The 23,967-nt window shown below is 41.9% G+C and overlaps 2 protein-coding genes across 6 annotated transcripts in view; one reads left to right on the top strand and one right to left on the bottom strand.

The window, feature by feature from the left end:
* Positions 1-1,769: 1,769 nt before the first annotated feature.
* The window catches only part of UBE2K (ubiquitin conjugating enzyme E2 K), an 85,620-nt gene continuing 63,422 nt past the window's right edge, over positions 1,770-23,967 (bottom strand). For 3 of the 5 annotated variants that reach the window (XM_009447486.5, XM_016950973.4, XM_063808033.1), the window contains 3 exons: positions 9,640-9,739; positions 6,764-6,892; positions 1,770-6,209 (listed from right to left, as the gene is read on the bottom strand). In XM_009447486.5, the coding sequence (XP_009445761.1) occupies positions 6,135-6,209; positions 6,764-6,892; positions 9,640-9,739 (304 nt within the window). In that variant the 3' untranslated portion in view covers positions 1,770-6,134. 5 annotated transcript variants of the gene reach the window in all.
* Positions 12,170-15,318, top strand: LOC104006044 (zinc finger and BTB domain-containing protein 12-like). Its single transcript, XM_063808732.1, has one exon. It carries the CDS (start codon positions 13,215-13,217, stop codon positions 14,502-14,504), a length of 1,290 nt encoding a protein of 429 aa, XP_063664802.1. The 5' UTR covers positions 12,170-13,214; the 3' UTR covers positions 14,505-15,318.

Here is a 23,967-nt window from a genome sequence, read left to right as displayed (position 1 = left end):
TCAGCCTCCAGAGTAGCTGGGATTATAGGCGCGCGCCACCATGCCCGGCTAATTTTTGTTTTGTATGTTTAGTAGAGACGAGGTTTTACAATGTGAGTCAGGCTGGTCTCGAACTCCTGACCTTGTGATCCACCCACCTCGGCCTCCCAAAGTGTTGGGATTACAGGCGTGAGCCACCATACCCGGACTGGAATAATTTTTTTTTTTTTATTTGGAGGCAGGGTCTTGTTCTGTTGCCCATTCTGATGTGCAGTGGTGGATCATGGCTCACTGCAGCCTCCAATTGGGCTTAAGTGATCCTCCCTCCTTAGCCTCCGAAAGTGTTGGGATTACAGTTGTGAGCCACCACACTGGCAAAGATAATCAACCATGCTCCAGCTAATAATCACTTCAGCAATTATCCTGAATTTGTGTCATTTTGCAAACTTTGCCATTTGACTTTATCTGATACCTTAAGAAAGTTATCCTTAATAATTTTCATATTATTCACTGGAAAACTAATTCACTGATGATCAAAACAAAACAAGTGCCAAATGTCTGATGCTCTTTAAATTTGAGTATCTATTGCCAGGGCATGAGAGCTCCTTAAATTCTCACTCTGTTGCCCAGGCTGGAGTGCAGTGGTGCAATTTTGGCTCACTGCAATCTCCGCTTCCCAGGTTTTCATGCAATTTTCCTGCCTCAGCTTCCAGAGTAGCTGGGATTACAGGCGCGCACCACCATGACCAGCTAATATTTGGTTTTAGTAGAGATGGGGTTTAACCATGTTGGCCAGGCTTGTCTCTAACTCCTGACCTCAGATGATCCACCTGCCTCTGCCCCCCTAGGTGTTGGGATTACAGGTGTGAGCCACCACACCCAGCTTTGAATTCTATTTGTTATCCTGGATTTTTAGTACCTAAAGACCCAGTCTTACTCCACAAAAAGAACACTTCATATTGATACTCCAGGTCAGGAGGAATTCCATTTCTTGGCAAAGAAACCTATAGGCCTGCTGTGAGTTGGTTACAAATACCATAAAGACACAATCAGTTTTGCCATGTAAAATAATTTGTACAAACCCTGACAAAGTGTCTTCTAATTATCAGCATTTATGGAGGAAGGGTCAATCTACAGATAATAACCAATCAATGGACCTTTGAAATAGTCAGACATAACAAAAAATAGCTATTTTGCCAAACCACAATTTTCAAACAAGGTATCCTCTTGGTGGTTTCAGATTAGGAACAGAGTAATACTTTCATAGTTTAGCCAAAATTTAGTGTTAGAATTATATTAACGTCTATACAAATATATTAAGTAGTTTTATAGCTACATCAATCATTTAATTTGATCTTCACCAACACGCTACGAAGTACTGGGCAAATATCTTACCTAGATGAGGAAACTGAGGCTCAGAAAAGTCCAGGCTCTCTGCTCTTGAGTAAAAGCTGGGATTAAACCCTGGACTTTCTGAAACAATTCAGTCTTTTTGACAGTACCGAGCAACTTTCCAGAAAGCATATATGGAAACAGAATACAAAGTATTACTTAACTAACTCTTAATTACTCTAAATTTTGGATTAGAACCTAAGCAAATATGTTCTTTTAGTAAATTTAATTAGAACTAAATTTCAATGTTTTTAAATTCAAAGATCTGATACAACTTACTGCATTTATATGTCAATCACTATGAAATTTGTGAAGGAGAAATATCTGCCTGGTTCTTATTTAGAGTAAGACTTAATTGCTTGTCCACAGATGAGTACCCAGAAATAAGATATAAACCATTTTCAGGGGAAAACATGCATGCATTTATTTTTAAGAATTCCCAATAAGGGGGGAAAAATTCAACATCTTTAAAAATGTGTTTATTTTTTAAAAAATCAGTTGTGTACAAAAGTGTTTCGTAGTTTTTAATTCTCAAGACAAATACCCCAACCTTCCACCCCACAGCCCACCCTGCTTCAATGGTATTTCTGGTAACCCACCCATTTTCCCCTTACAGGAAGTTAACGGCTCAGAATAGACCCTCCTACAGAATTTATCATCACTAACAGATTGTTTAGAATAGAGATCTAGAGAAGCTAACAAGCAAGGTTCCCTATAATGGCAGTAGACTTCCAGCAGACACCACAACAAAGCACCATCAATTGCTGAAAGCTAAAAAATAGATATTATTTTCAATAATATTTCATTTTCTATTGGAAAAGTTTTTTAAATTACATTAAATACGTCTCTTTCCCCCCAAAGAAATAGTCTAGCTTTTATTATGATGCCTGTAAAAAGTAGGTAACAGCAAGCAGACAAGGATCGTTAACAGCACAGTGTAATGATTTCTATCCACTCACACCTATAATCAAACTGACAAACTGTGCCACACCTGATTATATATAGCAGCATGGTTGAAATAACCAAGCAAAAGGTGACACATTCAAGACTTCCATTTAGGTGATTGCAAGTTCATGAGGGTATATCAGTCCAATGAAGCAGTAACAGAACAAATGGGACAAGGGAGATACTAACACTCCCCTACCCCTATGCCACAAGATCTTTGATCTATATTGCAGCAGTGCAAATAGAACGTGTGACATAATATGTAGACACTGAAGAAAAGTCACACTTGGGAATAAAGGCTATTTTATCAGTAAATACTTCAAGTTGCCTTCTTCCCAGTGACAGCAACTGGCTGATGGTAAGCATTTACTTTAAACTGATACTAAAAAGAATGGAAACATAATTTTTAAATCAATGGTTTGTACCCTGGAATTGAAATTCCTTGAACTAGAAAAAGTGATTAATACAACATTTTGTAGAAGTCCATGAAATAAAGTTAACTGTAAACAGATGGCTTCCTTTTTCCTATCTAAACATTGTTTCCCTCTACATACTAGAAGGTATACCTGGCTCCAGCTGTTCCCTACCCCAATCCATCTTAAATCTTTAAAACAATAACAACAAAAATTCATAATTTCCTATTTTGCTACATAGGATTGTAAAACATTACCATACACCTACTGCACAGTTTTAAAAGCTCAAATCAGGCATACACTTATACCCAAGATCTGCTTTTCACATTGGTAAACTTATTAAGCAGCCTCAACAGTAATACAGTATGCTGCATTCTGTAGTGCATAAATAAGCAAAATCCGTTTAAACTGCCAATTCTTTCTTACAGATACTTAAAAAGAATTATTTTGCATAGTTTTATGTGCCAACAATCATAAATGTGTATTACTTCTAAAAAATGAAAAAAAAAATCAAGTCTTTCATTTCATAGATTATTCTCTTCAAAAGCAAAATACTTAGACTCCATTTATATATCCTTGAATGTGTTATGTGTTTAAGTAAATCATAGTCGTGATTCCAAACATTTCGGGGTGCCAACTCAGAGCACCTAATTCAGTACCTAGTTCCTCAAATATTTATATACCACTGAATACTTATTTGGGTCCACTAACTGCCATTCATTCATTCATTCATTCACTCATTCATCAGTACTGAAATACTATACAGCTAATTATTTCTTCTTTTAAAAGAGGCACATACTCAGGAAACAGGCCTGATTATAACAAAAGCCTACTGGAGCATCAGTGACTTCTAACAAATCGGCCTGCCCTAAATGGGATTTCACTGGATTTTTTTTTTAACATAATTTTTGAGGCTTTTAAAACTGACAAACGGAGCCAACTCAAAAATATTAAGAATTACAAAAATAATTTCCACCAGGGTACTTTTCCCCTAGGCCTGATCTTTTAGTGTCTTTTTGTCCAAACATATTTAAGACCAGAGGAAAAAAGCAATTGCTTTAGTTTCTATGTTTGGGTAACTAAATCTACCCACAGACAAGAGAATAACAAAAACCAAACAGTACAGTGGGAAATATACCAGAAAGGAAAAAAAAGATCATCACATTAAATGTAAATGAGGTAAATTTTTATAATAAAGAATCTTTTATGAAGAATGTCTCAAACCAAATATTGTACTTTCCAATTTCTTGGGCACTGGGGATGCTGAAGTGTAGTTAGATGAGTATATAACCCTATAGGGCTCATGTGCATAAAAATCAAAGCAGGATATAGCTGCCTCCAAGAGCATGTATGTATGTATATATGTAAAATGCTTGACCTTTAGAAACCTCTGAGCTCTCTCACCTTTGTTTAACCACAGGACAATTAAATATACCCTGATAATACAGGCAAAAAATAAACTGGGTAGATGTGTCTGATATTTTTAAACCCAAATTCTACTAATACTACCAAGTTGCCCGCCACTTAAAGTAATTCTAACCAACACTGGAGAAAAACCATCCACATTTTCACACAATCCCACCTTACTTCAAAATATAAAGTACAAGGTTTCAGGTACTTAAAATAAATAAAGAAAAATCTTGTTTCCTTTGGCATCTTTAGAAAATAAACTACAGCAATAAAAAGAGGTGATTGTATAAAGACATGTGTAAGCAAACATATGGGGAAAAAACAGCAACTTGTGTTTAGTATGTAATAATATCAACTATAAGAGTTTACTGTTAATTAGGAAAGCCTTACAAATTTTTGGAAGAACCTTCACATCTTTAACATTACAATATATTTAATAATGGTTCTTTTATTGCTTCTAGTATCAAGATTATTGAGAAGTCAAATGAAGTTATGCTGACGTTTTGATTCAAAAATTATCTTCCAAACATTTAACGATTATAATTTAAGATAAATAACACTTAAAGAAAGCAAACCTTTTATAATATGACTTTCAATATACAGCCTTACTTTAATTCAGTCTGATTCCATTACATTTTTGTTATTTTGTATTGGTCCTAAAAATTTAAAAAGAATTGTATTTCTATATATAGAACTGCCTGCATAAATCCACTTCAACCTTCATAAAATGGTTACATTAGTGTTTGATCTTGCAAAACTAATAATTTTCAAACTTTTGAACTTAGAATGAAATGTAAATTTAATACAAATAGTCTGACTATGTACAAGAGAAGGTAAAGTTTTCAATTCTCGTATTATCAGAAACATCATAAAGAAAGCTAGATTTATAACACACTTCTATTCCTATGTGCATCTGAAGTATGTACAATAAAATACCAACACAGCTTTCATGTGTCAATAGGGGAAGTGCAAGCAAGAATGACTTGAAGTATCCAATAAAGCAATCTCTATAGACCCCAAAATCAGGCTAAAAACTGCAAACAGCTGACTGCATCCTTGCCAGTTCTCAAAGAAAAATTTCATCACTAAAAAATAGGTGTCAAATTCACTGAAAAACTAAGTTGGGTTCTTTCATTAAACTTGGGAATAATGTAACATCAAGTATTTACTATTTTTGCAAGAGAAATAAAATCGGCAGTTCCATTTTTACATTACTTAGGAAAAATTTAAGAGTGTTTGAAGAACTGGGACAAGACATTCCAAACCTACGACCTAAAAATGAAGCAAGGGATACATACTGTCCTTCAGCACATTTCCCCACCTAATACAGAGAAATTTACCATTAGAATATTAGCTGTGTGTGGCAAGGCGGGGGTGGGGGTGGGGTCGGGGGAATCAGACACTATGTCCCAGTCTGTTGACAAGGACAAAAAGGCTCTGAATAGGTCACCATCTTCAATTCTGAATAAATTTCATATTTAAGAATTCTCAAATGCTTAAAATGGTGGTCTTTTCAGCTACCCATCCTAAGAAGTCAAGTACAAGCATGCAAGTAAATTCACAGGCACAGAGGATCCATGTTAAAAACAGTTAAGGTAGCTGTGATGCAACACCAACAATTTGAATGGCCCTGACACACTCAAAATATTATCTTAATTATTCAACAAAATCCTGAAGCAAACTCTTGCTAGTCTTGGTACACTGCTAAACACTAAAGTAGCATGTTTCTTCCATGGTTTTAGCTTAGCTCAAGGAATTTTTACACTATTAAGAAAAAAAATTAAAGTATTTCCCCTTTTTAAATTTACACAGACGTTTAATTAGCTTTATTTACAGAGCAGGGATTTTTTTTTTTTCAGTCTCCAATGGTGCCTAGATAACATCATTAGGCAAGAATGCCAGTTTAAAAGAAATCTATGCAGAATCCTAAAAATAACAGATGTTGGTGCTCCTCAAGAAGAGGCAAGCTTGACTATATCAGCAGCTCTCTATGCCTCAGTTACTCAGAAGCAATTCTGTTGCAGTCTCTACATCCCATGATTTTGAAGACAAGGCCACTATTACTGCATTCTGTAGAGAAGAAAAGGGGACAGGAAATTAAATCTCAAAGAAACATTTAAACAATACTGAATCATTCACTCTTTATACTGGGAATTAACACCTTGTTTCTTTTCTGTAAGTTGATTTACATTTGCAGTGCATGGAAAGCTTCTAAAATCAATGACAGTAATTAGTAAAAATTAAAAAATCACTGACTTTGAAAACAGAAAATATGTTTACCAAAACTAGATTTTCTCTTATTTTCCTTTTTTTTTTTTTTTTTTTTTTTTTTTTTTGGAGACAGGGTCTTGCTCTATCACCAAGGCTGGAGTGCAGTGGCATGACTATTGCTCACTGCAGCCTCGAACTCCTGGGCCCAAGGGATTCTCTCACCTCAGCCTTCAGAGTAGCTGGAATTACAGGCACTCACAACCATGTCCAGCTAATTTTTGTAGAGATGGGTTTCGCCATGTTGCCCAGGCTGCGAATTTCTCTTATTTTCTAAACCACTTTTGTCAGCCAAGAATTTGCAATAATTTAAAATCAATCAATATATCAAAATCAACATGCCCTTATGTACTTACCCTATCAAAGCCCATAGCACATAGGTTTTCTATTTTTTTGGTGTATTCTGGACTAGAAACTGGTGCTCCAGCATACACATGTGCCCAAAGTCGAGCTGTCTGTTTGAACATTTCGGGATTTTGTTTGTACTATATGGGGGGAAAAATTGATTGACATGACATTACAGTTATAATATTTGATATATTTCAGCTCTTAATCGCCTACAATCCTACTTTTCCAAATAAAACAAATCTACATTTAAAATGTGATTCACTTTGCATTATAGACAACCTATGTCACTCGAGAAAAGACCACTTAACCTGAAGCTTCGACTCACAATTTGTGTTGACAATAATAAAGACAAGTAACATTAATCTACTTTAATCTCCAAATTCAACAAATATAACTAGCAAAACTAAAATTAGGTTAAGTGAGGTATTAAGAGATGTTCCAAACACTGGAAAGCAGCAAACATTATACAACTGAACACAGATTACTAGCTTATAAAAATATGTGGACATTAGAATAATTTTTTACGATGTAACCAGCTTTTGTATTACCCACAGCCCAGGCTAGAATACAACTAGATTCTTCTGTTTTCTTACAGCTGCATTAGTGTACAGTGATTTATGGAAACCCCACATGCAAAGTCCTAACTTATTACATAACTTGAGATGATTATAAACTCACAATAGAGTAATTTTATTAAAAGACTTCCCATATGCATTGGAAAGAGGTAAATTTATCAAATACTTTGGAACCACCATTACTTAGTAAAGCAAAGTATAAATTACTAACTATTCAATTCACTTTAATATTTCTTTTAAAAGTAATTTATATATTTAAATCTATTACATATTAAAACGATAAATCTAGTTTCTACCACTTATTCATCACAAGGAAATAAGTCAAATTATTGAACTATTTTAGGAGCTAAAAGAAACCCTTGAGTCCAACCTCAACGTGTAAGGCTTAGAGCTCAATAGGAAAGCAAAGCTGGAACACAAGCCATGCTTATAACAACAAATATGAACAAATAGCACATATATAAAACATGGAAAACCCTAATTGGAAGTACTCTGAGACAAATAACAGAATATATTGACAAGGATATATACATGTATATATAAACAGATCTTCAAGGGAAAAGAAGAAAGATAATATATAAATTAAAATCTTATAGGTTAAAGAAGTTTGCCAAGAGGAAGTTTCCTCAGGCAGAGGAAATATGGTAGATTGGATACAATATGTAAAAATGAATGCAATGCTTGAAAAAGCATGAGTTTGAAGAAAACAAGAATTTAGGAAATAAAGCAGAGTTCAGATCATGGAAAAACTCTGCAAACTAAAGAATCTGGACTCAAGTAGATGACAGTAGAGCTACGAACAAGTTTTTGTTAGTGAAGTAAGATTTGCACTTTATAAAGCTACCTGATAGCAACGTAGAAGATGGAGAAAGGAAGAAAGAGGTTGAGAAAAGGAGATCTATCAGAGCAGTTGAAAAACAATTTTTTAAAAGTGACCTATGGCAATCAGAGTAATTATGTAAATATAGTGACAGAATGATACAGGGAATGGTTATCAACAGGAGCAAAGGAGACACAGAGAAAAACTCCAAAGGCTGTGACTTGGGTGGTTAACCATATGAATGTTCCTTGGATACCTGAATGTAACACTGCCAAAACTGAATGCAGTATCATAAATCCTACAAACCTATCATTCTATGATACCATCACCTACCAATTTAGTTAAACACCAGGCTCTCGTGCTTAGGAGAGAGGGCAAGCCTAAACATTTTATCAATGTACAGGTACTAACATCAGTACAGATATGATCATCCAAGTGTGAGTGTGTACAGAAAGTAAAGGTAACAAGGTCAGAACTGAGGAACTACATTTAAGAAAGACGAGTAGGGAGGGAAATAATTGTGGGAACTAACAAAGAACAGCTATGAAGTGAGGAAGAAAAGAGGGTAATATCTTAGAAGTCAAGAGAAGAAAAACTTTCTAAGTTTAAAAAAAAAAATGTCCATTATATTCCAATGGCTTAGAGTAGGTGTTGGCAAATTTGTTTTTTGAGACAGGGTCCCGTTCTGTCACCCAGGCTGGAGTGCAATGGTGTGATCTCAGCTCACTGCAACCTCTGCCACCCAGGTTCAAGCGATTCTCCCACTTCAGCCTCTCAGGTAGCTGGGACTACAGGTGTGTGCCACCACGCCAGGCTAGTTTTGTGTTTTTAGTAGAGACAGGATTTCACCACGTTGGTCAGGCTGGTCTGGAACTCCTGACCTCAAGTGATCCACCCACCTCAGCCTCCCAGAGTGCTGGGATTACATGCATGAGCCAACGCACCTGGCCAGCAAACTGTTTCTTAACGGGTCAGATACTAATAACTTAGGTCCAGTCTCTGTTGTAACTAATAAACTCAGCCACTGTAGCTAGAAAGCGAAATGAAAAATATTTATTCCGTTCAACAAATTACAAGGTCATCGGAAACTGTGCCATGTCACGTAAGTCCCATGATAGGAGGTGATTAAAATTATTAGCAGGGAGGGATCATCACTGAAAGGAAGGATAAAAAGATGGACACATACATGAGCATTAATCATAGAATCTAGATGGTAGGAATATGGGTGTTCACTATGTAATTCTTTTGACTTTATGTGTTTGAAAATACTCATGTTAGGAAAACAGCATCTATATCCAATTAAACTAGGATGTTAAAAGTCTATTAAGTTTTCACTATTACACCTGACAAAATAATCCTACCACAAGAAAGAAAACCATTTCAAAATTTAGTTTCAATAGAGTATGCTCATGTGTTAATGTGCAAACCACTGAAGTGGTTAGAGACTCATACATAATATAAGAAAGTCTTTCAAAAGCGGCCATCTTACCTGATTTGCTACTACAGCATCCTGTGGATCATCTGGCTCTGCAGCTGCCAATAGTGCTTGCAATGACAATAATACCGTGCGGAGAGTCATTGCAGCTGCCCTAAAATGCAAAACATGAAAATATCCCAATTAAGAGGGCTCTGCAGGCAAAAGCAAAGTATTTTCTTAATAAAAATTAAAAAATTGTAGAGCTAAAAGTTACTTAGATCTTTATCTTAATTATATAGTTAAGTCATAGACATTTATAATTATGTATCTGCCTATCATATATTTTCTTCCCTACTTTACAATTTGCCTATTTCTTTTTTCTTTTTTTCCCCCGAGACGGAGTCTGGCTCTGTCGCCCAGGCTGGAGTGCAGTGGTATAATCTCGGCTCACTGCAAGCTCCGCCTCCCGGGTTCCCGCCATTCTCCTGCCTCAGCCTTCAGAGTAGCTGAGACTACAGGGGCCCGCCATAACGCCCAGCTAATTTTTTGTCTTTTTTTTTTTAGTAGAGACGGGGTTTCACAGTGTTAGCCAGGATGGTCTCGATCTCCTGACCTCGTAATCCGCCCGCCTTGGCCTCCCAATGTGCTGGGATTACAGGCATGAGAAACCACCTGCGCCCGGCCTTTTTTCTTTTTTTTAATGACAGTGTCTTGCTCTGCCTCTCAGGCTGGAGTGGGCAGTGGCACTATCTTGTCTCACTGCAACCTCCGCCTCCTGGGCTCAAGCGATTCTCCTGCCTCAGCCTCACGAGTAGCTGGGACTACAGGCACACACCACCACACCCAGCGTTTTTTTTTTTGTTTGTTGTTTTTTCCTTTTTTCGTAAAGACGGGGTTTTGCCATGTTGCCTAGGCTGGTATCGAACTTCTGAGCTCAGGTGATCCATCCACCTTGGCCTCCCAAAGGTTAGGGTTACAGGTGTGAGCTACTACACTCGGCCAGCTTTTCTATTTCTTAAGACAACTCGAATTCTGAACTGTCCTTGTTTTTCTTGTTGCCAAGATCCTTCTTGTTAGTTTAGTTTAGTTTAGTTTTGAGGCGGAGTCTCACTCTGTCGCCCAGGCTGGAGTGCAGTGGCACGATCTCGGCTCCCTGCAAGCTCCGCCTCCCGGGTTCACGCTATTCTCCTGCCTCAGCCTCCCGAGTAGCTGGGACAACAGGCGCCCGCCACCACGCCCGGCTAATTGTTTGTATTTTTAGTAGAGACGGGGTTTCACTGTGTTAGCCAGGATGGTCTCGATCTCCTGACCTCGTGATCCGCCTGCCTCGGCCTCCCAAAGTGCTGGGATTACAGGCGTGAGCCACCGCGCCCAGCCACTTTCTTGTTAGTTTTATCCACTCACTTATTTTCTATCCATTTCTCTAAACAAAGTTAAAGTGATAAATCATTAGTACTAATAGCATGTGAGGCTTTCTTTCAATGGCACTCTAAAAACAAGATACTATGAAACAAATATATTTTCTTTTTTCTTTTCTTTTATTTTCTTGAGATGGAGTCTCACTCTGCCGCCGAGGCTGGAGTGCAGTGGCGCGATCTCGGCTCACCGGAACCTCCACCTCCCTGGTTCAAGCAATTCTCCTGCCTCAGCCTCACAAGTAGCTGGGACTACAGGCACATGCCACCACGCCCGGCTAATTTTTTGTAGTTTTAGTAGAACAGGGTTTCACTGTGAGACACAGGATGGTCTTGATCTTCTGACCTTGTGATCCGCCCGCCTTGGCCTCCCAAAATGCTGGGATTACAGGCTTAAGCCACCGCGCCCAGCCATATTTTCAAGAAAATATGAAATCATTCCATAACATTCTGAAACAGGACAAGTTTTTTGGATTAAACTACATCACTTAATTTATGATTCTAAATGTATTTATAAGGAAAATATCTTTATAAAGCTAATATTTGTCTAAAAAATAGTATCTACCTGTCTAGCAATAATTCTTGGCATTTCTGTTAAAAAAGTTGTCTCACTGGCTGGGCGCGGTGGCTCACGCCTGTAATCCCAACACTTTGGGAGGCCAGGGCGGGCAATCATCTGAGGTCAGGAGTTCAAGACCAGCCTGGCCAACATGGTGAAACCTCATCTCTACAAAAAATGCAAAAATTAGCTGGGCGTGGTGGCATGTGCCTGTAATCCCAGCTACTCAGGTGGCTGAGGAAGGAGAATCGCTTGAGCTCGGGAGGCGGAGGTTGCCGTGAGCCAAAATCATGCCATTGCACTCTAGCCTGGGCGACAGAGCGAGACTCCATCTTAAAAAAAAAAAAGTTGCTTTATCAATTAATAGAGGTATGTATAAATACGTGGACATATTAAAAATGTTACATGTAAAGAGAATGCCCATTTTTACCATGTAAATTAGATCATTCTTCTTTTTTTCTTTTTTTGAGATAGGGTCTCACGCTGCCTAGGCTAAAGTGCAGTGGTACAATCAAGGCTCACTGTAGCCTTGACCTCTTTGGCTCAGGTGATTCTCATACCTCAGCCTCCTGAGTAGCTGGGACTAAGGTGCATGCCACCACGCCCAGCTAATTAAAAACAATTTTTTTTTTTTTTTTGGTAGAGACAGGGTTTCACCATGTTACCCAGGCTGGTCTTGAACTCCTGAGCTCAAGCAGTCCTCCCACCTCAGCCCCCGAAAGTGATGGGATTATAGGTGTGAGCCACGACGACTAGCCAATTACTCTAAACCAGCCTTTTTCAACTGGGTTCCTGATTTGAACCACAAAATAGAAAAAATTAGTGACTGTTTTCTCAATTTTCCCAAGTTTGGTACATAAATAGCACTTCCCTAGATGCCTACGATAAAAGTTAATTTAGGCTGGGTGCAGTGGCTGACGCCTGTAATCCCAGCACTTAGGAAGGCCGAGGCAGGCAGATCACTTGAGGCCAGGAGTTTGAGACCAGCCTGGGCAACATGGCGAAACACTGTCTGCTAAAAATACAAAAATTAGCCAGATGTGGTGGCACATGCTTGTAATCCCAGTTACTTGAGGGGCTGAGGCAGGAACCGCTCGAACCTGGGAGACGAAGGTTATAGTGAGTCCAGATGGCGCCACCGCACTCCAGCCTAAGGCAGACAGCCAGACTCTGTCTCCTACACCTCCACCCCTAGCCAAAAAGTTAAGTTATTGCCAACAACCAACAATGGATGTCTTAAAGCAATGATCTCAGTGTTGTTCATCCAACCAGCAGCATCAGCATCCCTTGGGAAGTTTTCTCTATCCCAGAGCTACTGAATCATAAACTCCAGGGTTTGAGTCCTAGCCGACGCCGTCGCTGCGCGCGCGAGGCCGGGAACACACCGCATGAGCCGCTCCCGCCCCTACCCCTTTACGCCCACGTGGAGCCGGCCCCGCCAGCGCGAGCGCGCCCCATACACCCTCCCGCGCCCCGCGCCTGCATGCTGCCCAGGCTCTGCCCGTGTGTGGGGGGCGCTTCCGGCCCCGCGGGGTTGGGGAAAATAGGGGATAAAAAAAAAAAAAAACAGCGCGCGGAACCGGGCCAGGGTTGCCCACCCCCACCACAATGGCCTCTGGGGTGAAGTCCTGCGCTTCCAGCTGCCCGGCCACTAGGCCGCTACGCTACGGAACATGAACAAGCTCCGGGCAGAGAAGTGGTTCTGCGACGTGACCATTGTGGCCGACAGCCTCAAGTTTCGAGGCCACAAGGTCATCTTAGCCGCCTGCTCACCGTTCCTGCGGGACCAGTTCCTGCTTACCCCCAGCTCGGAGCTGCAGGTCTCCCTGATGCACAGTGCACGCATCGTGGCCGACCTGCTTCTCTCCTGCTACACGGGCACCCTGGAATTCGCTGTTAGGGACATCGTCAACTATCTTACAGCCACCTCCTACCTGCAGATGGAGCACGTGGTGGAGAAATGCCGGAATGCCCTCAGCCAGTTCACTGAGCCCAAAATAGGCCTCAAAGAGGATGGGGTCCGTGAGGCTAGCCTTGTGAGCAGCGTCAGCGCCAACAAGTCCCTCCTCCCTCCAGCCAGGACCCCAAAGCTAGCCCCGAAGCCCCCACCCCCACCTCCTCTATCCCCTCCACTCCTGCGGCCAGTGAAGCTGGAGTTCCCACTGGATGAGGACTTGGAGCTGAAAGCCGAGGAAGAGGATGAGGATGAGGACGTATCTGACATCTGCATCGTCAAGGTGGAGTCGGCCCTGGACATCGCACACCGGCTCAAGCCCCCTGGAGGCCTGGGAGGGGGCCTGGGCATTGGAGGCTCCGTGGGTGGCCACCTTGGGGAGCTGGCCCAGAGCAGCGTGCTCCCCAGCACTGTAGCCCCACCGCAGGGTGTGGTGAAGGCCTGCTATAGCCTGTCGGAGAACGCAGAAGGGGAGAGCCTGCTGTTGACTCCGGGAGGCCGGGCCAGCGTGGGGGCCACCTCGGGCCTGGTGGAAGCAGCAGCGGTGGCCATGGTTGCCCGGGGGGCGGGGGGCAGCCAGGGACCCCTGCCTGGGAGCTTCTCAGGTGGAAACCCCTTAAAGAACATCAAGTGCACCAAGTGCCCGGAAGTGTTCCAGGGCGTGGCGAAGCTGGTCTTCCACATGCGGCAGCAGCACTTCATCTTCATGTGCCCTCGCTGTGGCAAGGAGTTCAACCACAGCAACAACCTCAACCACCACAGGAACGTGCATCGTGGTGTCAAGTCACACCCGTGCAGCAGGTGCGGCAAGTGCTTCACACAGAAGTCCACCCTGCACGACCACCTCAACCTGCACTCGGGAGCGCAGCCCTACCGCTGCTCCTACTGCGACATGCGCTTCGCCCACAAGCCTGCCATTAGGCGGCATCTCAAGGAGCAACACGGCAAGACCACGGCCGAGAACGTGCTGGAGACCAGTGTGGCCGAGATTAATGTCCTCATCCGCTAGCCGCGCAGGCGTGGAGGCCCGGAGGCTGGGGTCCCTGGGTTGGGTGGGGAAAGGGCTCTTTGGCCCAGGAGAATTGGGGGGTGGGGGGTCTGGGGCAGAAAGGTAAGAGTGGGAGGCTGAGCAGATGCACACATCCTGAGAGAGGGAAGATGATTCCTTGGAGAGAAGACTGTTGTTGCTCTTGAGAGTGCTAGAAGCTGGAGCGGGGGACAGGGTTCTTGGAGTAGGCCAGGGGAATACGGGGTCCCAGAGAAAGATTTCCTTCTCTTAGAGGCGCATGTGTATGTGGAGGGAGGGAAAAGGGTCCTATAGAACGAGGGAAGACAAAAATGTTTTATTCCTGGCTAAGCCTGCCCAGGGGAAGGTTCTGACATTTCTCGAGATAAGAAGGGTTGGGGGGGGGGGGTGGGAACAGGGAGGGAATTTGGCACGAGGACATGCTCCTGCTTATAATAGGCCTGGGGTGAGGGAGTGGTTAAGGGGAAAAGATTATTGAGTCCCAGAAAAGGAAGGGGGAGACAGTTCTTGCATGCTGGCGAAATGAGACTGCAAGTATGAGGCTTGCTGAAATTTGAGGGAGAAAAATGTAAGACGCCAGGTAAGAGAACATGGGGTGCACATCCTGGATAGATATTGGGAAGTGGGGGCACAATAGCAAGAACAATGGATAGTCATGGGGGTGGGGGGGTAAGGCACTTAGAAAAGAACACAAGAAGGGCTGTTGGGAGGGAGGGAGAGGAGTAGAGACATACAGTATTTTTTAAGAAAAAACATTTTTTAGGATTTTTTCTGGAGTTTGGGGTTTTAGTTTTTCTACTTTTGTTTTCCACAAAATAAAAAACAACAAAAAAAACAAAACAAAACAAAACAAAACAAAAAAAACAAAAAGAAACTCCAGGGTTGTTTTAACAGGTCCTCCAGGTGATTCTGATGCACATTAAAATTTGACAAATACTGTTAATTAGGGTGGGCATGGTGGCTCATGTCTGTAATCCCAATACTTTGGAAGGCTGAGGTGGGCAGATCACCTGAACTTGAGGTCAGGAGCTCGAGACCTACCTGGGCAACATGGCGAAACCCCATCTCTACTAAATACACAAAAATTTTCTGGCCATGATAGTGCACACCTCTAATCCCAGCTATTTGGGAGGCTGAGGTTGCAGTGAGCTGAGATCATGCCACTGCACTCTAGCCTGGGTGACAGAGTGATACTCCATCAAAAATAGATAAATAAAAAACAAACCAAAATGAGATATCACCTAGCACTCGTTAGAACGGCTACTATAAAAACAATGAACAAGTGCTGGTGATGATGTAAAGGAAAGGAAACCCTCGCACACTGCTGGTGGGAATGCAAATTAGTACAACCATTATGGAAAAACAGTATGGAGTTTCCTCAAAAAATTAAAAATAGGACCAGGCACGGTGGTTCATGCCTGTAATCTCTGTACTTTGAGAGGCTGAGGCAGGAAGATCGCTTGAACCCAGGGGTTTGAGACCAGCCTGGGCAAGATGGTGAAACCTCATCTCTTTTAAATGCACAATATTCTTTTAAGAAATGAGTCAAAACAAAAAGCCAGTCTTCAGATGTTCATTCTTGTCTTTCTACTCACCATTTTTTACATTTTTTTTTTTTTTGGAAATGAAGTCTCACTCTGTCCCCCAGGCTGGAGTGCAGTGGTGCAATCTTGGCTCACTGCAACCTTTGCCTCCCAGGTTCAAGCAATTCTTCTGCCTCAGAGCCTCCTGGGTGGCTGGGATTACAGGCGCCTGCTACCATGCCTGGCTGATTTTTTTTTTTTTTTTTTTGGTAGAGACGGGGTTTTACCGTGTTGGCCAGGCTGGTCTCAAACTCCTGACCTCAGGTGAACCGTCCACCTCTGCCTCCCAAAGTGCTGGGATTACAGGTGTAAGACACCGCAACGGCCCGTCTTTCTAGTCTCACAATAACAAGGGGAAATTCTTTCTCTAATTTCATTTGATAGTTTGAGTAATTTCAAAGAGAATGTTTAAAGGCACATACATATCAAAAGCTACCTAGATGTTATCAGCATAAAGCTGACTTAAACCACCAAAAATAACATAAGGAACACAAAGACAAAATATAACCAATGAAATATACAACACTTAAGTGCACTATTTAATTTTCCAATGGACTTTCTAAGCAATCTAATTTTAAAATCCATGGTGTCACCTGAAACAAAATCTTATGTAATTTTTAATAAAATTATTTATTTAAAGGAAATTTACCTGAATAGCAAAGAAAAATTTTCACTCAAAGGAAGTATTTAATACTAAGGCAACTATTAAACTCATAATACTTATTTTAATTTGAAAGAAAAACATAAAGGCATGTAAAATAAAAGCATCTAAATCTTGCAAGTCCTTCATACTATCACATAGGTAGTCTAACACATATCTCAACAAGGCAATAAACACTTTTCTTGAAAACTGATAATCCTGGGCCGGGCGCAGTGGCTCATGCCTGTAATCCCAACACTTTGGGAGGCCGAGGTGGGTGAATCACAAGGTCAGGAGATCGAGACCATCCTGGCAAACATGGTGAAACTCCGTCTCTACTAAAATACAAAAAAATTAGCCGGGCGTGGTGGCAGGCGCCTGTAGTCCCAGCTACTCTGGAGGCTGAGGCAGGAGAATGGCGTGAATCCGGGAGGCAGAGCTTGCAATGAGTCAAGATCACTGCACTCCAGCCTGGGCGACAGAGCCAGACTCCATCTCAAAAAACAAACAAACAAACAAACAAACAAAAAACACACACAAAAAAAACAGAAAAAAAGAAAACTGATAATCTCTCAAATTAGTGAAGCTGGACCCTTACATTATACCATATATAAAAATTAACTCAAAATGGATCAAAGACCTAAATGTAAGAGCTAGAAAGCAAAAACATAAGGGAGAAAACTTCATGACACTGAATTTGGCAATGATTCCTTGGATATGACATCAAAGGTACAGGAAACCAAAGCAAAAAATACGGGAATATGCACGACAATTTTATCAAAGTTAAAAACTCCTGGCCGCATGCAGTAGCTCACACCTGTAATCCCAGCACTCTGGGAAGCTGAGGCAGGTGGATCACCTAAGGTCAGGAGTTCGAGACCAGCCTGGCCAACATGGTAAAACACCATCTCTATTAAAAACACAAAATTAGCCAGGCATGGTGGCGCATGTTTGTAATCCCAGCTACATGGGAAGCTAAGGCAGGAGAACTGCTTGAACACCCAGGAGGCAGAGGTTGCAGTAAGCCGAGATCGTGTCACTGCACTCCAGCCTGGGCGACAGAGCGAGACTCTGTCTCGAAAAAAAGAAAGAAAGAAAATAATAAAAATTAGAAATAAAAATAAACACTCCTGTGAAGCTGGTGTGGTGGCACACACCTGTAGTCCCAGCTACTTGGGAGGCTGAGGTGGGAGGATCACCTGAGCCCAAGAGTTCGATGCCAGCTTGGGCAACACAGCAAGACCCCACTACTTAAAACAAAAAAACTGCTGTGTTGCAGGAGAAAATATTTCCAAATCATTTATCTGGTGAGGGCTTAATATCCATAATACATAAAGAACTCCTACAACTCAATAACAAAAAAAAAAAACCTGGTTAAAAAATCGACAAGGGATGTGAACAGACGTTTCTCCAAAGAAGATATATAAAGTGTCAATAAACACATGAAAAGATGCTCAACACCACTAATCATTAGGGAAATGCAAATTGAAACCACAATGACCTATCACTTCATATCCATTAGAATGGCTACCATAAAAAAAATGGTAATTGTTAGCCAGGTTGTGGAGAAATGGAACTCTTGTGCACTACTTGTGGGAATGTAAAATGGTGAAAACTCTATGGGAAACAGTATGGCAGTCCCTCAAAAAAAAAAAAAAAAAAAAACACACACAGACAAAAACACACACAAAAAACACAGAGTTACTATATAATCCAGTGATTCCACTTATGGGTATACATCCAAAAGAACTGAAAGCAGTAACTGGAATAGGTATTAATATATAAATGTTCATAACAATATTATTCACAATAGCCAGAAGGTAGAAGCAACTTAAGGTTTCCATGGATGGATGAATGGATCAACAAAACGTTTGGCTTTTGTGTATGTGTATGTGTATGTATGTGTGTGTATGTATGTATGTATGTATGTATGTATGTATGTATGTGTATATATATCCTGACTTGAGGTGATCCATCCGCCTCGGCCTCCCAAAGTGCTGGGGTTACAGGCAAGAGCCACCACGCCCAGCCTACTTACTTATTTATTTGAGATGGAGTCTCCCTCTGTTGCCCAGGCTGGAGTGCAGTGGCACAATCTTGGCTCACTGCAACCTCTGCCTCCCAGGTTCAAGCGATTCTCCCTAGTAGCTGGAACTACAGTCGCATGCTACCAGGCCTGGCTAACGTTTTTGTACTTTTGGTAAAGACAGGATTTCACCATATTGGTCAGGCTAGTCTGGAACTCCTGACCTCAGGTGATCCATCCATCTCAGCCTCCCAAAGTGCTGGGATTATATGCGTGAGCCACCGCGCCTGGCCCTGCTTATTTGAGACAGGGTCTCACGGTCACTTAGGCTGGAATGCAGTGGTGTGATCACAGGTCCCTGTAGCCTCAACCTCAACCTCCTGAGCTTAAGCGATCCTCCAACCTCAGCCTCCCAAGTAGCTGGGACTACAGACTCACGCCACCATGCCTGGCTAATTTTTGTATTTTTTGTAGAGATGGAGTTTCACCATGTCGCCCAGGCTGGTCTTGAACTCCTGGGCTCAAGCGATCCACCCACCTTGGCCTCCCAAAGTGCTGGGATTATAGCAGGCATGAGCCACGATGCCTGGCCTAGTAAATTTTATGCTGTGTACTTTACAAAAATTTTTTTAAGAAAATTTTCACGAGGTCAGGAGATTGAGACCATCCTGGCTAACACGGTGAAACCCTATCTCTACTAAAAATACAAAAAATTAGCCTGGAGTGGTGGCAGGTGCCTGTAGTCACAGCTGCTCAGGAGGCTGAGGTAGGAGAATGGCTGAGGCCAGGAGGCGGAGCTTGCAGTTAGCCGAGATCGCGCCACTGCACTCCAGCCTGGGCCACAGAGTGAGACTCTTGTCTCGAAAAAAAAAAAAAAATTAATAAATTCTTACCTTAGAGATTCAAAAATCCTTATTATAAATACTGTCTATTTCCTCTATTTGCACTGTCTTCCTATTGTGACGACACAATCTACTACAGACTCTAGATTACCATTTCAAGAATCAGAAACTTGAATGAAGAGGAGGTTAAAGAAAAAGAAATCAGCCGGGGGCAGTGGCTCATGCCTATAATCCTAGCACTTTGGGAAGTCAAAACAGGGGGATTGCTTGAGCACCAGCCAGCATGGGCAACATGGCAAGACCCATCTCTACAAAAAATAATTTTAAAAAATTAGCCAGGCATGGTGGTGTGCACCTGTGATAGGCTGAGGTGGGAAGAATGCTTGGGGCCTGGAAGGTCAAGGCTGCAGTGAGCTGTGATCGTTGTCACTGCACTCCAGCCTAGGCGACAGAGAAAAACCATGTCTGGCAGGGGCAAAAGAAAAAAAGAAAAAAGAAAAAAAAGAAAAGGCAGTTTGCTCTCAAAACCCTCAAAATTGAAAAAAAATCTAGAGCTGCAAATTTAGATACAATTCATAACAATGTCAAAGGGAAAACGTTGTCACTTTTCTGCCTGATTGAATTTTCACAGAATGTGTGAACACGGCTCACTGCAGCCCTGACTTTCAAGGCTCAAGTGATTTTCTCACCTTAGACTACAGGCACGCAACACCATGCCCAGCTAATTTTAAAATTTTTTGTACAGACAGGGTCTTGCCATGTTGCCAGTGCTGGTCTCAAACACCTGGGCTCAAGCAATCCTCCTGCCTTGGCCTCCCAAATGCTAGGATTACAGGTTTGAGTCACTGCGCACAGCCAGTTTTAATAATTAATTGTAAGAAAATTAGTTCAATAATTGAGGTCAGGCACGATGGCTCACGCCTGCAGTCTCAGCACTTTGGGAGGCTGAAGCAGGTAGATTGCTTGAGCCCAGGAGTTTAAGACCAGCCTGGGCAATGAGGTGAAACTCTGTCTCTACAAAAAATTAGCCAAGTGTGGTAGCACATGACTGCAGTTACAGTTACTCAGAAGGCTGAGGTGGGAAGACCAATTGAGCCTGGAAGGTTGAGGCTGCAGTGAGCCACAGCACTCTAGTCTGGGTGGCAGAGTGAGATTCTGTCTCAAAAAATAAAAATAAAAATAAATATCCAAACAAAACCTATTGATATAGTTTGGATATTTGTCCTCTCCAAATCTCATGCTGCAATGTAATTCCCAGTGTTGGCGGTGGAGCCTGGGGAGAGGTGTTTGGATCCTGGGGGCAAATCACTCATGAATGGCTTAGTGCCACCCCATTGGTGATGATTGAGTTTATGTGAGAGCTGGTTGTTTTAAGTGTTTTGGCTGGGCGTGGTGGCTCATGCCTGTAATCCCAGCACTTTGGGAGGTCAGGTGCACAGATGATCCGAGGTTGGGAGTTCGAAACTAGCCTGACCAACATGGAGAAACCCCGTCTCTACTAAAATTACAAAATTAGCTGGGTGTGGTGGCACATGCCTGTAATCCCAGCTACTTGGGAGGCTGAGGCAGGAGAATCACTTGCACCCAGGAGGTGGAGGTTGCAGTGAGCCAACATCGTGACATTGCACTCCAGCCCGGGTAACAAGAGCGAAACTCTGTCTCAAAGAAAAAAAAAAAAAAAAGTGTTTTAAGGCTGGATGCAGTGGCTCATGCCTTTAACCCCAGCAATTTGGGAGGCCAAGGCGGGTGGATCACTTGAGCCCAGGAATTCCAGACCAGCCTGGCCAACATGGCAAAAGTCTATCTGTATTAAAAACACAAATATTAGCTGGGTGTGGTGGCACGTGCCTGTAATCCCAGCTACTCAGGAGGCTGAGGCATGAGGGCACAAGAAGTGCTTAAACCCGGGAGGTGGAGGTTGCAGTGAGCCAAGATTGCACCATTGTACTCCAGCTTGGGCGACAGTCTCAAAAAAAAAAAAAAAAAGTGTTTTTTGGCCGGGTGCGTGGCTCACGCCTGTAATCCCAACACTTTAGGAGGCCGAGGGCAGATCATGAGGTCAGGAGTTCGAGACCAGCCTGGCCAACATAGTGAAACACCATCTCACTAAAAATACAAAAATTAGCCAGGCGTGATAGCACGCACCTGTAGTCCCAGCTACTCAGGAGGATGAGGCAGGAGAATCGCTTGAACCCAGCAGGCGGAGGTTGCAGTGAGCCAAGATTGTGCCATTGCACACCAGCCTGCTCAACAGTGTGAGACTGTCTCAAACAAAGTGTTTTAAAAGTATGTGGCAACTTCCCTGCTCTCTGTTGCTTCCACTCTATTTTCTACCCTCATGATGTGAAACAGGCTCCTCTTTCATCTTCTGCTGTGATCATAAGCTCCCTGAGGCCTCACCAGAAATTGAGCTGATGTTGGCACCACACTTCCTATACAGCCTGAAGAATCAGAAGCCAAATGGAACCTCTTTTCCTTATAAATTACTCAGTTTCAGGTATTCCTTTATGGCAATGCAAAAACAGCCCACCACACCTATTTTTCTAACCCTAAATACTATAGACCAGGAGTAGGGGGGTCAAGTCTGTAATCTTAGCATTTCAGGAGGCCAAGGTGGAAGGATCACTTGAGGCCAGGTGCTTGAGACCAGCTTGGGCAACATAGCAAGACCCTATCTCTACAATAAGTAAATAAATAAAATAAATTTCAAGATTTATTATTATTATTATTTTTTTTTTTACTGAGATGGGAGTCTCGCTCTGTAGCCCAGGCTGCAGTGCAGTGAGGCGATCTTGGCTCACTGCAACCTCTGCCCCTCCAGGTTTAAGCGATTCTCTGCCTCAGCCTCCAGAGTAGCTAGGATTACAGGCGCATGCCACTACACCCGGCTAATTTTTTATTTTTATTTTTAGTGGAGACGGGGTTTCACCATCTTGCCCAGGCTGGTCTTGAACTCCCGACCTCGTGATCCACCCACCTCGGCCTCCCAAACTGCTGGGATTATAGGCATCAGCCACCACATCCGGCCAGCACCCGGCCTAAAACTTTATAAAAAAAAAAAGAATACTATAGAAACTGTATCTTCGATAATATAAAAAAATGTGTGCAATTTTGGACTGCTCTAATCTAAATTCAGTAAAGTGAAAAAGTATATAACTGAAAACATTCTTTTGTTCCATTTCTTCTTCTATTTACAAAGTAGTGATCAAATCTATATTGTACTGATATCTTTAGGATCAGTATATACAATCAACTTAAATCTATTATAACAAATCCTAACAGGCAAACAGGAATATGAAATTTCAAAATGTGTCAATCTTTATAATTTAGAAGATAATATGAATAAATCAGTACCTCATAAATCTATGTCCGGTAAATAAATTTTGCTCAAGTCTCAAATCAGTAAGACATAGTTAATGTGGCTATGTAAATATTCATATATTCATTCATAAGGACTCAGTAAGGCCTTACTATGTAGAATAATCATGTGAATTGTTCATACCGTTGACTAACTTTTCTGTTAAGGATCTTCCAACAGATCATCAATAATTAAACCACGTTCATTCAAAACACTAAATGCTACTTAAAGAGGACGGCAGCTTTTATACTAAAGATTTTATTTTTTAAAGAGATTGGGTTTCACTATGTTGTCAAGGCTGGGATGCAGTGGCTATTCACAGGTGTTATCTCACTATTGACTAGCACAGGAGTTTTGACCTGCTCTGTTTCCAACCTTGTCTGGTTCATGTCTCCTTAGGCAATCTGGTGGTCCTCTGTTCCTAAGAGGTCACCATACTCATGCCCAACTTAATGTGGACACCTGACTGGCATAGCACACTTCAGCCCAGACTTGCTGGTCTTAAGCAATCCTCTTGCCTCAGCCTCCTGAGTAGCTGGGACTACAGGTGCGCACCATTGTACCCAGCTGCTATAAATTTTTTTGTTAAAGTTTAAGCAAAGTTAAGATACCATGCAGCTGGATGAATTTTTATATATGTATATATCCATGTAACCACCGCCTGGATAAAAATAGAGTATTTTTAGCATTACAAAGCCTCACTTCTGCTCCTCCTACTCACAACTCCTGCCCACCCTCACCACTATCGTATTTTTTTATTTGTTTTAATTTTTTTTTAATTTTAATTTTAATTTTTTGAGACGGAGTCTTGCTGTAGCTAATTTTTTGTATTTTTAGTAGAGATGGGGTTTCACCGTGTTAGCCAGGATGGTCTCAATCTCCTGACCTCATGATCCGCCCGCCTCGGCCTCCCAAAGTGCTGGGATTACAGGCGTGAGCCACTGCGCTGGGCTATCGTATTTTTTATCACCATAAATTCTGGTTCGTCTTCAATTT

Source organism: Pan troglodytes, chromosome 3 (assembly GCF_028858775.2).
Source record: "Pan troglodytes isolate AG18354 chromosome 3, NHGRI_mPanTro3-v2.0_pri, whole genome shotgun sequence".
NCBI lineage: Eukaryota > Metazoa > Chordata > Mammalia > Primates > Hominidae > Pan > Pan troglodytes.
This window is presented reverse-complemented; position numbering and strand designations above follow the sequence as displayed.

Bases quoted from the DNA above. Each gene is read 5' to 3' on its own strand.
- LOC104006044 (XM_063808732.1), top strand. From the start codon at position 13,215: ATGAACAAGCTCCGGGCAGAGAAGTGGTTCTGCGACGTGACCATTGTG.